The sequence below is a fragment of the Caloenas nicobarica genome, chromosome 15 (assembly GCF_036013445.1).
Source record: "Caloenas nicobarica isolate bCalNic1 chromosome 15, bCalNic1.hap1, whole genome shotgun sequence".
Classification (NCBI taxonomy): domain Eukaryota; kingdom Metazoa; phylum Chordata; class Aves; order Columbiformes; family Columbidae; genus Caloenas; species Caloenas nicobarica.
In genome coordinates, this window is record NC_088259.1 from 11847803 (window position 1) to 11866456 (window position 18654).

Consider the following 18654-nt stretch of genomic DNA (forward strand, 5'->3'; position numbering starts at 1 on the left):
TAAGGTTGTTAGGTATCTGGACGTCTTTGCAGACTTTGGAAGATTTTGTCTAATATAACTAATAACAGGCAATCAGTGTAACTGAGGAATCAAAACGCTCTTTAGTGTTGCAGGGCTGCAAAGGAAGAAAGAAGCTGAAGAAGAATAACAGGTGAAAGCAGGAAATTTTTAAATAGGGAGAACACAACACCCTGATTTGTAATTCAAGCAGGAGAGCCTTTCTTTACAAAAAAATGCAGCAGGACCCTTAGCAGGCAACTTTAATTAAATGCAAAGTTAAGTCTGGATGCCAGAGAAAAGAGACAGCCACTAGCTCTCGGCAAAACCCACAAGGTTGCCACAGAAGACGTCTATTTAAAAAAAAATAAACAAACAATGAATACGGGTTATTATCTTTGATCAGAAAACCGAACAAGATTTGTGGCCCAGAGAAGGACCTTGTAGACACGGGCTGCGGCCAACACGGCAGCTTGTGCCTCGAGCCAGAACGGGGCTTCTCAGGTGGCTGCTGAGCAGGTGACCCCGCTGGGACAGAGGATGGTCATTTCCCAGGACAATCTGCCTGAAATTCAGAAAAAACCTGAACTCATCCACACCTTCTGTTTGCCCCAATGTTTGGTGAATTATCACCGTTTTAAGTTGAAATGTGGTAAGTCATCAGGGCACTTCAATATGCTGCGCTTTCGTACGAGCAGAATAAGGACACCTGCAGAAGGCACACGCTTGTGTTCGTTACTGAGCAGACACGAAATGTGAAAGGTATCGCCAAGGTGAGCGAAGTTTCGCCTGGGGTGGAGAGGCAGAGCTGTGCTGAAATTTGTTCTGCGGTACCACACCGCGCTGATGATTAGAGGTATCTCCTGGACCGTGCGCTGCTTTCAGGATTTCAAATGATGCTCTTCCTCTTCCATTCTCTGGAAGAATCACATACCAAAGCAGGCACAGAAGAAATCCACCTGCCTCTGGTGGAATCTTTTATGGTTCCCCCAGGTTTCAAGCACCTGTGATTCTCTTCTTGTCATTGTCAGGCTCTGAATCTTGCGAGAGCCTTCAGTGAACAGGAGAAGACGATACCACCCACAAAGCACAGCTCTCGATGCACTTTTCTGTCTCATTTTAAGGCTCGAACATCTTATCCCAACATGAAAAGTTCTGATGAGGCTGTTTCCCTGTAAAGCTCCACACATCAGCTTGACCTTTACACATTCCCTTTGTAAGATCTAATCTCGCAGTGCTTCTTAGGTAGGATTGTTTAAGCAACATCTAAATTACTGTTGTACTCTAACTTCTAGTGTTTACAAAAAGACACTTCTATCTTCAAGTTAATGTCATTCTCATAATTGGAAGAAGCCATACACAATGGCTTCAGAACTACAATTACTTCTCAAGAGCATGGCTATTAAATTACAGAAAACTACATACTTGTTACCTGTTCAGATACCTATAGGACAGGAATAAAGGCGGTAGGATCTCATCATACACTATAAAGTATAAACCACCACTGCAGCTTGATATTAGCTCTCATTCTGCACATATCTTGTTCAGAAAAATGTACGAAATACTGGGGCTAGTAAGCTGAGTTCTTCTACCCAGATAAAACTTCTAACAAATAATTTGAAAGACTGTTTCAAAACACATTTCTTTTGCTTCTAGAACTCAGCCTACTGCAATTGTTGTTCATCACAGAAAGAAGCGGGAGCAAATTTACACCTTAATAAGCCTATGAAAAAATCTTAATCTCATTTTATTTTTCTAAAGCCATGATGTTCAAAAGATACATGAATTAAAATAATCATAATGAATTAAATATAACAATATTCCTTCTCTTCATAATGTTGGCAAGTAAAAAGATCACAGCAGATTCAAGAGATCACAAGCACCACTGCTACTTCAGCACAAAGCAAAGTAATTCAGTCTGGTTTGCCCTTTCAAGTTATCCTTTGGTTATTTCAAGAGGCTCTTGAGAAAAGGCTGTTTGCCTTTTATCCCCCAATTCTGGAGTGCACCTAAGCAAATGCTTAAATTTGAATAAGCGAACACATCCAATTTATCTCCGTTTGCACGATTAAATTTAAGCGTGTGTTTAAATGCTTTGCTGGATGGAGACAGACCTGGTCTCCATAAGTTGGGAGGAACCAAAGCCCTTCTTCACCCTGAGCTTTGACCAGCCAGGCTGGGCTAAAGAAAAAATAGCTGGACGCTCACAGTCCCTAAAATAAAAGTTTATTTAAATGGATGTGCCTGCATGAAGCAATTTTTGTCTTTACTCAAATTCACGTTTACATGCAACTGTCAACAGATTAGCACAGCAGTGAAGGATTTTTTAGGAAATTCAGTCCAAAATATTTTTTGGAAGTGGCAGTCAGACTTCAGCAGTTAACAACAAAGACCGTGAAACCGGAGGTCAAAGGCTTTGATCTGGCGAGGGCAAGGCGCACATCACAGGCAGGCGGTACACGGCAGTCCAAGGGTTTTGTTTTATCAGAAAAACTTATTTCCGCGCAGGCAGTTCAGTCCTTAGGAGTTCCTTTTGTTTGAAGAAAGACAGATCCGGAGTGAATTTCACTTACGGATGATCTTTCTAGTACGGCTTTGAGCCTGACCCTCGGTAAGATGCTGACTGTTTAAGAACTAAATGCGGCAAGTGCAGCACTCGGAAACTTCCCAGAGTGGGCTGATTTTCCAAGGCAATGAGCACCTGCATGTCATATCTTATCTTGGTTTCAGTGGAAGGGAATGTGATTCAACACACCTGAAAATCAGGCCAAGGAAGTTCACATGTTTTCACAAAAAGCACTTTCATCTCATGCAATGATTAAATGCTACATGTTCAAATTCACTTAATCATGAGGTTAGACAAGGTCACCTGATGCATCTTCATTAGACTTCCACAATTAACAGGAACAGTCTCACTGGTAACAATTATATGATACTAATTAGTCACCCGCTTTCTGATTTTTTCCACTAATCTGATTTGCTAAAACCTCAAACAATGTCTCACAAGGTACCTAAAGTAAAGAGAAATCACTGTATCTACCCTCACTATGATCAGCCAAGTTCTTGTCTCACTGACAAGGATGTAGAAATAAAAATGATGCTGGCTGCTGTTTTACTGGACTTAGTTACTGCCTTGGATCCCCCACAGAGGTAGTTAAACAGAACAGCCCCAGCATAATGACCCAGTACTTGAAATGTGCATAAACATAAGCCAGAAAAAGGCAGGAATGACAAATACCAACCCACTTCTTCAGCCCCTCTCTAGTGATCACACAGTGTGATGGGGCAAACTCCATCACCATGATACCGCGTACAATACCTCATCCCAATGCAGAGAAAGGAAAGGGAACAAATGCAGCGGCTCTTTTTCCTGTTTCTTCCAGGTGCAGCCACTTGAGAGCATCAAGAAGACCAGGAGCACTGGAAGGACACCTCCTCTCTAAGCTGTTATTTCCTTCCATCGAGGGAAGGCTACATCTTCATCCCTGCGTGGAGCATCCTGGCTGGAACAATAACCCAGGTCATAAACAAGATCAGTGCTGAATAAGCCTTTCCTTGCCCGGAGACCTTTGTATTTGTGATCAGCAATAAAAGGCTGTACTGGAATTTAAAATCTCAGCCAGGTAAATGCCAGAGATGATTATTTAAAGGCTTTAAATAAAAAAAAAAAAAGTCTGGCTGTAAGAATCAGCTTTTCACATTCATATGGTATGGCTGTGGACTCACACCTGGGTTATGAAAGAAGCCCAAAGTAAGATGAGACATAATAAAATACAAGCTGGGCTTAGGCAAGGATTCATTTCTGACAGTAGTTCTCAATGTTTTAAACACTAGCTGCATACCCATATATTTGCAAGATTTTAATTGCACAATTCCCAGTGATTTAACATTGCAAAAATTTACATATCTCCATACTCAGAATTTGAGAAGCTAAGACAATGAGAAACTCAGGCTGACATAAACAGGATTCAAAGAAAACAGTATTCTTTTCCTAAAATAAGTCACTGGCAGCAGATGACTGGCATCCTACATGTACTGAATATATCCTGCAAGCTCTTCTGCCATGAATTCCTTTCTATGCTGTGTTTCTGCGACCATGATTTTAACTCATGAGTGAGAACTACAGAAAAATACCTAAACTAATAAAGAAAAAAAACTGCCAGGCATGCCTAAATGTGCTTAGACACATATAAGCACTGAAAAATAAAGATCAATATGAAAGAATGTGCCAGAACTTCAGATGGGACAAAACGACAGAGAGAATAGAGGGACAAGGGGGAGTTCAGGCCATATGGCCAGAGGGAAACATGGGTAGTGATGGACAAATGGTACATATATATCCATCCACGTACTTAGGAAGACTTGAGTTCCTGCAACTAAGAAGTAGAGGACACTGTGAAGACTGAAGTCTTCAGCAAAGTCACTGTTCGCAAACATAATCTTCATTTTTAGACTTTGCTGAAATCGACATTCAATTGTTAGAAATAAACGCACGCACTCTTAGAAAAGAAGACATTGTACTGCTAATTCCGGATAAGTAAAGTCTGGCTTTACTTTGTTCTGCAGCATTATCCCACTCAGGTTTATCTTTCATGAATGCTGACACCAGCTACAAGGACTTTATATTATTTCATAAAAAACTTTTATTTTCTTTCTCTTCTTCTTTCCAAATTACACCCACAGGTCCAACTGATGCTTTCAATTGCAACAACAGGCATCCAGACAAGAACAGTACAAGAAACTTTATCTTAAGTATTTATTGTTATGCTAGAATATCACTCAGTTTCCTCTGGGGTAATTCAGCACTCCTGTGGGAAATATGTGACCTCATTTGCATTTTCTAATTGAATTGCTATCAGGTTTCCTGCAAGACTGAACAAAAAAAGTTCCTAGTTACTAACACCACTTGTATTAACCAGAAAAAAAATTACATTCACGTGTTTGCTGGGGAGGAGGAGAAAATGTGTGCTTCATGTATCATAAAATACATTTTAAAAATATTTACCTTCTTTGCTATCATTTCATCCTACTAGCGTTAAACTTTAATGTGGTAGTCAGAATTCTTTTATTACCGTGGTTGGCAGTGAAAATGTGCTGATTTTCCCAGGTTATTCAGTTATCTAGAGCAATTAGCACATTTATAAGGACAACACTATGAAGGAGGGGAAACTGTTATTGTATTGGGTCACTCACCATTAAAACATCACCTTGCACTGAGAGTAACGGCACAGCCCTGGGATCTGAGGCACAGGCAGAGACACCAAAACCTCTGATTTTGCAATGAAAGTACGCAAGGGGATGACTATCCCAACAGGAGCCACCCTGAAAGCATGTTGGCCACCACCAAAGCTCTCCCAGCCCATTACACAGATTTCCAGTCATCTATTGTGATCAGAAAGGATCACAAAGCCAAAGGATCATGTATTGAGGGGTTTATCCTCTGCGCCCCCATTTTGCAGACAGGCTATAGAGACTGGGTTTGCTCCCCCCAGAACACACCAGGAATTTGCAGCAGAGCAGGGACCTCACTCCTGGTCCTCCAAAACCTCAGTCTATGTCTCAACGATGTTGACTTCTCCTATAACATTTATTTTGTATTAACCTCCATAATAAACCAAATGCCTAATAATGGCCATTCATATTTCCACAAAGCTTTAATCCATGGATAGCTGTGAAAAAAAATCTAATTTATCCTTTCAGAGGTGGTTCAGCAAGCTTCTCATCACGCAGTGGGGCTGCCCCAGCTGAGGACCATCAGTCATGGAGAAACCCCCAGAAACACAGGGGGTGGGCGAGCAAGGCAGAAGGACGTGTTTGTGCTGTAGGTACCAGCGAACAGAGATGAGTACGTGAGGTAAGGCAAATTTCATGCCAATTATTTTTAATATCTGGGAACTATTCAGCATTTTCACAAAATCAGTCACAAATTTACAAAGTAAAATGGAAATGGATGTATGCGTCAGTTGGTCTCTCTCCCTTTCTCATGTCACCTCCTCCTTTCTCTCCCATATTTGCCATCTCCATATCCTGAATATAACATAACAGTTTGAAATGTCTTTTAAAAAATTATGTATTTCTACTTGAGTCATATTATACTATACAAACCCAAATGTGAAATCTGTTCCTAGTAAAAGCCATGAAATGTAGTATATTAGGGTCATGGCCCGAAACACATTGAACTGGATATTGTTAGGTTGGGGTTTTTTTTAGCATAAACACTATTATTTTTTAAAGTAATCTCATAAGCGTATTTATTTCTTTAGTAAACAAAGGATTATTTTGGTTGCAAAAAGCCCAAGCGTTTAAATAAAACACAAGTCTGATGCCTGCTATAGGGACCCACAATAAAACTGCTTACGACCTTGTCATTAGTCTTGTTTTTCATATTTTTCCAGCCTCAAACTATATACTAATAAGGCTTTTAGACAGAATGGATATGAATTTTAAAAAGCTTAGCTCTCTCTGTTTTGAACCAGAGTTCAGCTTACATTAACATTAGATTAATTTCCAACCAAATATTTTACTAAAGCAGAAATGTGTGCTTATTTGGTTTTCTTTCTGCTACGCTGAGAAGAAATATAAAGCAGTATATAAGACACCTTGCTTTGTTCCTTCAATATTTAATTACTTTTAGAAGGCAGCAGTATTTCTTTGGTTAGAAAATGGCAAATACAGTTGACATAACATACAGGGCTTAATTATATCTTGCTCAAGCCAGAGTCTCACTGAAGAGCAGCAAGATTGTATTTATATGACCCTAAGCCATGCAAAACCTCAGGGGTCAGCCCATTGGGCAACCACTAGATTTAAGTCTCTCCAAGTCTTTTCCTTCTTGTCTCACACGTGGCAAAAATTCTCCCAAATGGCACAGGCTCACACGGCGACATCCTGACAATACAGCACCGCAAGTCTCTCCCTTTCCCCCTCCTTCCCTGCCCTCTCCGCCCCAGCGCTGCAGGAAGGAGGGCAGGAGAGGCCAGTCTTGCTATTTTGACAATCACTGCGGTGCATTAATCCAAACTACAGCCATGACCGAGCGGCTTTGCTTGTCCCTGAACTAGCCGTGACTGTTCCCCGGTGACACACACCTTCATCCTTGCTCTGCAGGTCTTCAAGATCCAGCAATAAATCAGGCTCTTCAGCCAATTTCCTGCCAAATCCTGTTTAAATGTAACCATTCAACCATCACAGAATTGGTTGGGTTTTTTTTGAGCAGGCACCAGACAATACAACTGCATTTACTCAGTGTAGCACAGGGTCTTCAGCCCAGACTAACACTGAAAAGGAAGGAGGAGAAAATGAAAAGGTAGAGAACTGCTGCCGCCGAAGATGCTATGGAAGAGGTGGAACAGAGAGAGATACTCAAGGGGCAGACCAGCAGAAATGTGTTTTCATGGAGCAGTCCCCCGTTACAACGGCACTGTGCAGCCCACCGCTGGGTTTAACCGAAGCAATACTGCTCGCAGATTGCTGGGCAGCGACAGATCCTTCCTGCTTTTCAGCTACGAGTAGGAAACTAAAAAAGAAAGCAAGCATCTGTAACCTTCTGTCTGAAATACCAAATGGTGCTGGTTTTCTGCTCGGCAGCAGTGGGGAAGGGAAGATGCTGGCATTGAGCGGAGGGGATGTTTGCCGCTGCGGTGCCACATCGTGCTTCGCTGCCTCGCTGGCCCTTGCTGTGTGCAAGCATATGTCCCTTATCAGCAGCAGCAACACTCCTCCTTTCTGCATCGGAAGGGAACAAGCCCAAATCCCCCCTCTGGAAGCCCTCAGGTTGTGGAGAGAAAGGAATCACTGTGAAAACCAGGGAGATGTTTTAGCAGCACAGCAGCAGCAGCCAGTGCACAACTCCAGGTCTATATCGTCACAAAAGAAATCTGAACTTAACCTTGCCTTTCTCAAGAAGATGGTTGACTTTGACTCTGGAGGGAGGGAGGCGCCCTTCTTTTGCAGGTTTTATTTCAAGTCAAGAGAGAGTATTAGCAGTGAGGCACATATAGTGTAGGTGTACAACCTGCACTGTATAACATCATTTCTGTCAGAGAGGTTCACGGACCTTTTTCAAGAAATTTGATGCTGCTCGTGGTATCTTCTACCTGGACACTACCTTAGGAAGCACAGACCAGGCAACGCAACCAAACGCCGTGCGTAACTTTTAAAGGTTTGGGGCACACAGGCGAAGGAAGAATGAAATAAGAAAAGAGAGCTCTGAAAACTTCTTACCTTGTGCCCATTGTGTTGTGACTTCTCTGTCACCAGGAACCTGACAATTGCCTCCCATCTGCCCAGGGTCTGGGGGTCCCACGCGGTCACCACCAGGATCAGCTGCTTGGAGGGCATCTGCACCTGGTGCGCAGCGAACATGGTCCCATCTGCCCTCACCTTGAAGTCCAGGCTGTTGGTTTCGTACCGAACTCCCTTGTTACCAGCACAGTTATTAAATTTTACTAGAACAGAGAATAAGTGATGGAAGAAACGTGTGAGATTGGCGTGATAAGGAAAGCAATCAAATACAAGTTTCAGACATTTAATTTTCACTGATGTCTTCTATATCTCTAATAACCATCAAGGAAATGATTTAACTGTTTCTTCGACCTTTCAGGAGTGCTCTTGTGTTTTATCTCCGTTCCCCAGGGAAGAAGTCGTAAGCCATTTTTAAAGTATTTGATACAGTTTCATTAGATCTCAAACACAGCTGTTCCCCATTTCTACAAGTGGATTTCTCCCTTGTCGCCATTATCTTTTAAATTCGACTGGAGTCTATTACCCACACTGTGGGTATTTTTTTGCACGAAATGTTCTCCATTTCCCTAACCCTTCAATAACCTACTTACCAGATAGCCTATTTGTACATTCTTAACTGAAATTCAAAAGCCCATAACAATTCCATTATCAGAAAAAAAAAAAATTAAACCAAGAAAAAAAATTTAAACCTTTTTGTGGAATGCATCTGCTATGGGAACCAGACCCCCCCAACCATGGCTGCGATCCCACCCTGGCCGACCCCTCCACACGACAGCTACTGCAAAGAGGAACTGTAAAACTTGGCTTCGCAAACCTCAACATGCCATTTAAAAGCCTACACTGTCAGATCAAAGCTCCCCAGTTGCTGATATTTTTTTATTTTCAGCGTTTTTTTGATCAAATTCTTTCACAGCCTAGTTTGAAAACTATTTTTATTGGCATTATGAAACATGTCACATACATTAGGCTGGAAAAAACCCAAACTATTATATGACAAAATTGACAAATCTGATAGAAATTGAACCTGCAGCTAATCACATAGGAAACAAAACACTTTCTGCCATTCGAGCAATCCACGGGGTGGAACACACATGCGGTGAAGGAAAAACATATTGTACCCGTAAAAACATCTCAAGTGAGTGAGAGGAGATATACGGTTTTCTAGCCAGGATGGCTACACGGGTTCTCACGCTGTGGCTTCTCAGTGCTCGGCAGCAAAGCTCCCGGCCTGCCCCGAGAGAAGGAAAACCTGCTGGTTTTCCGACTAGTCTGAAAAGCAAAAACTCACGAAAGAACTGAGTGAGATTAAAACACACACAGTTTGATGGTACCTACAAGAAGCGACGCTGCAGACCCAGAAAAAGCGGGATGGCCTGAGAGGCCTGCGAGGCGCCTGGAGATCCCCCGCGCCCCCGGGGACCACCCTGCTGCCAGATCTCCTTCATCTCTCAAGAATTTCCGCAAATCTCCCCCGCATTCACAGCTACAATAAATATATGCTAACGTATCTAGTGCTTCGCTGCTAATATGTTATTTATTTTCAGCTCTGTGCCATCAGCGCTGTTAGGAATGAGGTGCATCATTGGTTGGTGCGTTATTGCGCTGCTCTGCTATGTAATGGCAATGCAAAAAGCCAGTTCCATCCATACGTCCTGAAGTACCCACACATCATACACAAAAAGACATCTGAGGAAGAGAGAAAGGAGCGATAATGACTGCACATTAAAAACAATTCAGAGCTTACTTTGATTTTATTGTGATTAAAAGAAAGCCCTACAGTGTACTAGTAGTCTGAGAGAAAAAAAAAATCCCTTCCTATATGCATACGTTGTGATTTCAGTATTCAGAGTACTTAAACATCTGCTTAAGACGCAGTGCCTGGCTCCAATATGCTGCTCTGGTGTCATATGTCACTGTGTCGACTTTTATGCTCCATTATCTAAAAATGGCTACCTCTCAGACGAAGTCCCTCTGTGACTCGCTAATTACTTCCATTAGTTTAAAACAAACTTGACTAGAGACAGAGAAAATCCTGAGAGAAATTAAGTCTAATTTTTTAAACAAGCAGCGTCTCTGCTCCACGTTGCTTTTCTCAGGTAGCACAGGTAGACGAATGCTCAGCAATGAATTAACACAACTGGCTCCTCGTCGAAGAGTCCTTAGGAGCTGTGAGCACAAACAGGCTTCAAGGACGCATGGACTCCATAGCGTTTAGTCACTACAAGGGGTCACACCTTGCACAGGGGCGTGAGGAGCAGCAACAGGCCGTGGCTCACCCAAGCGGCTTTGAGAAGGTTCGGCCACACGAGGGAGACGATTCGGAAACTCATCGAGGATCACAGAATGCTTGGGGTTGGTAGGGACCTCTGGAGATCATCTGGTCCAACCCACCCGCTAACGCAGGGTCGCCGGAGCAGATCACACAGGAATGTGTCCAGGTGGGTTTGAATGTCTCCAGAGAAGGAGACTCCACAAGCTCTCCGGGCAGCCTGTTCCAGTGCTCTGGCACCTCAACGTAAAGAAATTCCTCCTCATGTTTAGAAAGAATCTCCTGTGCTCCAGCCTGTGCCTGTTGCTCCTCATCCTATCATTGGGCACCACTGAAAGGAGTCTGGTCTCATCCTCTTAACACCCACCCTTGAGATAATTATAAGCATCAATAAGATCCCTCTCAGCTTCTCCAGGCTGAACAGCCCCAGCTCTCTCAGTCTCTCCTCATAAGAAAGATGCTACAGACCCCTCAGCATCTTTTGCATCCGCCGCTGGGATCCACAAGCTCAGCTGTTGTTGGGTACGGCTGCTGCTCCAGGCACTGCCTACACCCAGCGTACAAAACCAACTACAACACGGTGTAGCCAAACTGCTCACACCTTCACCATGCGATTGTGAGGACTCATTGGAAACCCTGTGCTCATCCTCCTGGCTGCCCTGTGAAAATGATTCCTTGGGATGTTACATGACCATTGAAATGCACTGTTATATATATATATACACACACACACACATATCTATATGTACACACACATATCATATATATATATATAAAATTTTCTTTTTTTCCCCAAATGTATCCCTATAGGTTTGGATTAAAAAAAAAAAATCAAACTATTGTTCTACAATACATATCATAGCTCAAGGAAAGGAGATCTCATCTGTATTTTCAAATTCCACCTCTCACCTCTACTCTTTGGTCTCATGGAAATAGAAATAAAAATTTCATCCAATGGCAGAAAACTTTTGCCTTTTTTTTTTTCCTTCTTTTTCTCCTTTAGAAAGCTCTAAGTCTACTTAATTTGCAGTTGATGCAACTCTTGACTTTAAAATAATTTAATAAATAAACAAACAAACATTGGCTCTGTTTAGTAGACTTAGATCTCTCTGTGGACATAAATCCATCTTTCTTTGACCAGTCTGAAGCCTGAACAACACTGCATGAATTTAACATTCAAAAGCTGCAGCATCAATAATTAGGATTTCAGATAAACAGCAGAGCCACACATCTATCATTTTTACAGGATGGGAAAAAACCTTTTTTTAACATACTCTGGAAAAATGTTCAGTGATGCTTATCCAGAGCTTATGCTGAATACAGCATCAAATGCCTGATGAAAAGAAAGCCAAGAAGCACCCTCATTAGCAGGCTTTTAGGGTTAACCCTTTACCCTCATCATTTTTAATTGCTTCTCTATGAAAGGAGGAACTATGACAATTTGATATGCTGAAACAGGTATTGAGTGATGGGCAGAGAAGCTACAGGAGTCTACAGCAAACTGCTGGGCATCTGAGAAAAAAAAAAATTAGTATTTTTCTTCAAAAAAGACACAGGGTGAAAAAAAATTCAACTTTTGCATTGTTCCCTTTTATTATTTAGCTTGTTAAGCTAGCTGGACAGAGTCAAATGATCAAGTGAGGATCTTGAAAGATGTACAAATACACTGAACTTCCTTGCCCCCCAAATGTCTGAGAAATGTATTGAATTTAATAGGACTATAAATGGTATAAACCAAAGAATTCACTTTAAACCTTATTCTTCTGGATTCTCCTTTAACTTCTCCTAGACCATTAAAAAGTGCCCCCTCTGGCAAGCTGCACAGGGCTGGAAGAGCAGGAGGGATAATACTTATTTATTAGGATATACCCCCCGGTGGGACATCATCCCACAGTTCAGGACATGGGTCCCTTCAGGACTCTGTTTTTCACCACGGTGTCAGGGTTTATCCCTGCAAATATATTTCTTTACTGATGAACTTCAAAGCAGCAAATACACACCCCTATTTACAGCAGGATTCTCTCTGCTCCCTTTACACCAGCGCGACCGTGATAAATCTCAGCCGCCAAATCCACCCCTCGCACCACTTCTGCAAACACCATTAAGACGAAGACGGCTTAACTGTAACCTTTGGAAATTTCAGCTGTTCGGGTAACCTGCAGGATTTCGAGCATGTACAGAAATGTCCCTTTTGTGTGATCTTTAGCAAATCACTTGTATTCCTGCCTTGGCTCTTCTGGCCCAATGCTCCCCTACGCCTGCACTCATCCATCAGCCCTGGCCAGCGTTCCTCTGCACGTCACCACAACAGAAATTAAAAAACAAAACAAAACCAGTTCCTTAGTGGACAGGAACCTGTTGTCTAAGAACAGGCACGAAACCATTCAGTCAACCAAAAAAAACCTGCGCATTCCTGGGCACGCGGTGAGCGCACTGCATTCTCGCAAACTGATTTCTCCAATAAGCGCTAATGTGAGACTGAGTGCACTGTGCCTCATTGGAAAGCTTCGTTTACTTGAGAAAGTAAGGACCTAGTATAAACTTTTATGTGGCCACATTTTTGAGGCATCTTTCTTTACATTCGCACAACCCCTCTGCAATTCTGGGAGAAAACTGGTTTACAGCAGCCGAGCGAATTCCCCACGGCCACGCTGGAAACCCCCAGCAAAGCTGGGAACTGAATCCTGAAATTCAGGCTGCCTGTTTCTCATCCAAACCACTGGATCATGCTGCCTCCGTCACCCACGTACAGGTTAACCCAATACAAGAGAAAAGGTTTAAACGGGAAAATGGACTATGACGGACACTTCAAAAAGCAAACGGGCAGATTCTCAGTCCTACAAAACACTGGAGTGTTTCCAAATTAGCACTAGGTTAAAAAAATAAGGAATGTCACAGAACTTATTATTGCAATTGTTTTGAAAAATGGAGTCCTATGAACAAATGGGAGTATGTGGTGGAGTTCTGGGATTAAAATATCTTGTTTGCAAAAGGCTAATGCTGAAAGGGATGCAACAGGATTTTGCTTCTCTTGTACTAAAAGGATGGATATATCCAGGTACCACAGGATTTTCAGCTAATAAAATACTCAGAGCCCTCACCTTCTGTACAAGAAAAACAATGCATAAATAGGAAAAAATGATGGCTGTAAAACCTGATAGAAACAATGTATAATTTTCATCCTCCCATTACTAATTGTATAGGTTACATTTTCAACCATGTCCCCACAAAAAATATTACACTAATAAACTCTTAGTGTCTTTATTTAATATTTATAGCACTGTAGAAGAAACAAAATCTACTGGTAAAAGGTAAAAGCAGCAATTCAAACAGCTACTTCAGAATCTAATAAACATATCCCTAGTGATCAAGTTTAAGAGTATACAGAGTTTAAGAAAATGCTTTGATACAGAAAATTGTTTGAGATAAATGGATGCATGTTGGCTAGCAGATGAATGTACACAAAAATGTGCATGTTCACACCCTCGGCTTCACAAAGCCTTGATGATTCATTAAGTCTTCTCAGAGTAAAAAACAGAAATACTGAATGAGTTAGGAGAATTAATGAACTGCCCCACAGTCTGTCATCTGCTGAAAATATTTAACATGATTTTGCATGTTCTTCATGTTATTTTCTTGCAATTAATGGCAGAGAAATCTGCTGCAATTTTACCCATTTTCCATATCTCAGGTCAATGTGAAACATTGCATCCAATTTTCCACTGCATTATTTATGATCTCTGAGCTATGACTGCTAATATTTGCCTTCCTGGAATAATAATAAATTACCATAGCAATTTACCATATGTAATTATGTTAAACAAAATCTTTATTTATCTTCTTGTAATCTTCATTTACAGTGAATCCTCCTATAAGGAATATGCAAAAATACAAGATTCGTGACATTCCCAACCTATTATATGCTTGTTAGAAATGACGCCATGTGCTAGTCTACTGCCGACACCTCTGAATCAGCAAAGGAGTAGCAATTCATCTCCAGCAGCAAGTAAGATAGATTTGAAATGGCACGTAAAGATATTTTCCATTTTGAAGTACATTTTTAATTTCCCCACTTTGAATTCCAAAGCTCAGCCCCCTCCGTGATCAAATTCTCCACGCAGGTTTGGGGCACACACTATTAAATGCCCAGCTACACCGTGTTCATTTGCAGGCTGGTTTTGCTTTCACAAAACCTCCAGTAGGTTTTACAGGGGAAACGAAAAGCCTTGTTCATGCACGAGTCATTTATTTAAAAAAAAATAAAATATTTCTGTGGGCAGAACTACATGGAAAATTCATCCTTTCATTTCCAGAGCCACCTAAATGCTTTCAACACCTTTTCCAGCTTTATATTCACTTTTAACAGGTCTTGCTTACACAGGGTTTCTGTTTCCATGGCCAGATGAAAAGAAAAGGAACAATACATTTCAACACACTGAAATTGGGATCCTTTAGAAAGTCATTCTGTCACCTGTACAGTCAGCCAGTAGCAATGAGGAGTTGAGAGTACATTAAAAAAAATATATATATATCTAAATCCCATTCAAACAAAACAAAACCAGCCACACAGTAAACAAAACCTAATTTCCAGATATTGCCCGCCTCCTTCATATTCCCACTAGTGCTATTTTTCATTTACTGGAAGCCAATCCAACTAAAATACATGTTTTTAAGGAAGAAGAAAAAAAAATATCTTTCACTTTTGGTATTGGAATTGGAGGGGAGTACAGACCCCTGGAGAGAATGACTGTAGAACATGATAGAAAAGATGAATCACTCTGGCAGCAGCCAGCCAGCCATTAATTTTCAGCAAGCCAGGAGTTGGTCCAATTAAACCAGGCTCCTTTCTCCACATTAACATGCTTTACTCAGTTTTTTTTCTAAAGCTAAAACATCAGCTCGAGACCCCAAAGGCCGTTCTATTTAGGATCAATCAATCTACCTTGCTGCACTGTAAAACATACACTGTCAGCTCTGAGGCTAGCTCAAAAAAAGAGCAACAGTGGAAAAATTTGATAAATCGACATGTTCTGGCAGTTAGTAAAGGGATTCTTCCTACACTGTCACTTATTTTTATCTGATTAGAAACAAGTATTAGTAAAGGGAATATTCCCCTCTATTCTCTTCCTGGTATTTAGCATTGGGTTAAGCGGAACCTTTTAATCCCCAATTTTCTTAATCCAAGCCAGAAGCTTCCTACCACAAAGGTGGAGAGCTACTATCCAGATTTCAAAGGGCAGTGAGTCTGAATTGGACTGGCATGATGTGGAACTCACATTCAAGCCTTTTCTCCAGCACAAGAACATGAACCTGCATCTATCAGTGCTCCATGTTGAAGATGTTATTCACCATTTTTCGCTTTTTTATGCTCAGGGCTTTACGGTGGGTGTGCAATCTCACCTCTGGGCTCCCAGCACCTCCTCTGGCAACGACGGCTTTATTTGGGATTTCATTGCCCGTTCAGATCCTGTCACTCTCCCTCCACCCTGCTGAGACATTTCAGAAATGATTAATAAACGAGCCAGGACTGATGCCAGAGGCTGGCAATAAGGACACTTACATGGTCTGAAGTCCCCTGCAAAGCAGCACCCCGAGCTGGGATAACTCCAAGGATTGGCCCTTTCTTCTGTGAGTGCCAGAGTAACCGTGCTGTTGGCTTCCATTCTTGTTCTCAATAGACATCTTTATCCTCAGACAAAAAACCTCCCACAGTCCTTTCAGTAGGACAGTCCTGCCCCGTTTTTAACAGTGAGGTAAACCAAGAGGCACTGGGCGGTGCAGCTGATGGTTTAGCTTCGGATTAAATGGCTAATAAAGAGAAGCCTGGTTTGGGTAATCTTGCGAATAACAAGTGCACCACACTTCTTGGCAAGTGATGAATTTTTACAGGCAACCATTTTTGTTCTTTGCTCTTCTTTACATTGCAAGCATCTGTAGGATAGCACTGAGATTCACTATGGCACTAATGAGATCATTTTGCAATTAAAGGCTAAGTAGAAACAAACCTCTCACCACTCTACAGGAGAGTCTGGGTTCTCTGATTAAGCAGCAGTAAATAAACCTGTCTCACTCTTGGTCCTGGTGCAGAGGCTTTCTATGATTAACTCTCCAAACAAGATGGACTGATTGACCCCATGGATTAATCAATGAGTTTCTCAGCTTCAGAGCAAAGTGCAAGTTGTGGGAGTTACCTGCAGTAGGATGTGTGTTAATTATTATTACTACAGCACATAGTAAATAAATCCCACGGCACTTTATTTGGAGGCTTTACCCTTAGCGCTAATGATTTTCACAACACTCTCATGTTTGTCAAATTACCTACGTGGGAAAAGATTTTAAACATCACCACGCATTTCTTGAGGAAAAACTACCGATTGGTAGCTTAATGAGAAAAAGAGAAGAGCCTATATAATTGTAGGGCAATCCCTAGGTGACAACAGCTGCTCGCCCATCCTACCTGTTGGCAGGAGCATCCCTGCAAGATGCTATAGGGTGGCTGGGGCTGTATTTGAGAAAAAACCCCAGGTGTGCTGCACCAAGGACCTTCTCCCAAGCAGAGAGCCCATCCCTGCGGGTACCAGGAACATCCCTAAATTTGGAGCCGGGATGGGGAGCAGGGAAGCACAACTACAGCCATCCCTGCCAGCTCCCATCCGCTCCACCCATGGCGACTGGTGGCCCCGGGGGTTTTTCCTCTCTGTCACAGGTCTCTTTTCAACTTGCCAGAACTGTATTTGAAAGACACAGGGAGCTGCAAGAAGATTTTATGGAGGGAAAAAAAAAAGTGAACACAGGCCAGTTGCAGCCTAGGAAAAGATGCTGAGAGATGCTCCAAGTGTAGCCCTGTCAGATCGCCTCAGGCTCCTCTCTCCTCACACTCTTCAAAATAAACAAACTCTCAACACCTAGAAACAGAGGCTGCACACGTCAGGGAAAAAAAATCAGACATACCAGTAAAAACACTCAACTCCTCACGGACTTGACTTGTGTGTAAACACCAACAACTTGGGGCTTGACTGTTCTTGTCTTCTTTAGCCAGGCTCAGGAGCAAATGTGCATTGATCCAGGGAGTCAAATCGCAATGCAGTAAATGAATAGGTGTTTCAGGCAAGAATATTAGAAGCAGAAATTTTCATTATTTGTACAAATCAAGGCAGGGTAGCTTATTTAACCTGTAGCTGCCGTGTCCCTCTGCTCACCTGCCTGCACGAAAAGCAGCTGCAGTCCCTACCTTCAGCTGCAGCCTACACAAGCCTTCAAGTTTCAAGAGAAACTAATATGTGGAATAAGACAGTTTGGTACCCGGTGGGCTCAACTGCTTTGACATTTGGACAAATTCGGAGAATTTTATTTACCGATGGAAGCCTGGGTTTTGCTTCTGGCATGCGGGCAGAGGGAGCAGGAGAAGAAAAAGTGGCCTCGATGCCGAAGTTGCACTTGAGCGGGTAATGAATGTTGGGCAAGCGGTGAGATGGCAGGGCTGCGTGGATGCAGTGTCCGGCCCCAGGGTCACAGGAAATTCACCCACAAAGCAGAAAATGAACGGGAAAAGCCAAACCACAACAGGACACAGCTCCACACTCTCTGGTGTTGGTCATCACTGAATAAAAATGAACCTTTGCAGCCACTCTTGACCAGACCATGTCCTGGCAGCTGCATCCTCGCAGCCCCGGTGCTTTGGCTGCTGATGCTTCTGATGGAGACACAGGAATGCAATTTCCTGTAGTCTTCCCTTTCCTCTTTCGCGTTTACCCCCTCTGCCCCCTCCCACTGCAGTGGTCTCCAACAGAAAGGCAGCGCTCCCCTCGCCTGAAGAACGACCTCAGGATTCAGCTAGAAACCTTAAATTCAACAGAGTGCTTTTGGCAGGGCCCGGTCCCATCAATTAAAACACAGAGAAACCAAAGCCAGTAAATTAGAGAACGTGACAAATGCAGCACAAAGCACAGACGATCCCAGAAGGTATCAAATTTAGTGTTAAAGTAAAGAAACAATAGGGAAGTCCAAGACATTTCAGAGTGTAGTGAATCAAATTAAATTGCCTGAAATTCCACATGGAATACATTTGACAAATTTCTTTCCCCCTCTTCAGCTTTCTGTTTGAGATGAACTGTCGTCTGGCAGCTTCAAACGTCTGGCACAGC

The 18654-nt window shown here is 42.3% G+C and overlaps 1 protein-coding gene across 2 annotated transcripts in view; it reads right to left on the reverse strand.

Annotated features, from left to right (window-relative positions):
• The window catches only part of CDH4 (cadherin 4), a 431673-nt gene that overhangs the window by 159545 nt on the left and 253474 nt on the right, over positions 1–18654 (reverse strand). For both annotated transcript variants that reach the window (XM_065645553.1, XM_065645552.1), the window contains exon 3: positions 8221–8444. In XM_065645553.1, the coding sequence (XP_065501625.1) occupies positions 8221–8444 (224 nt within the window). The remainder of the gene's footprint in view (positions 1–8220; positions 8445–18654) is intronic.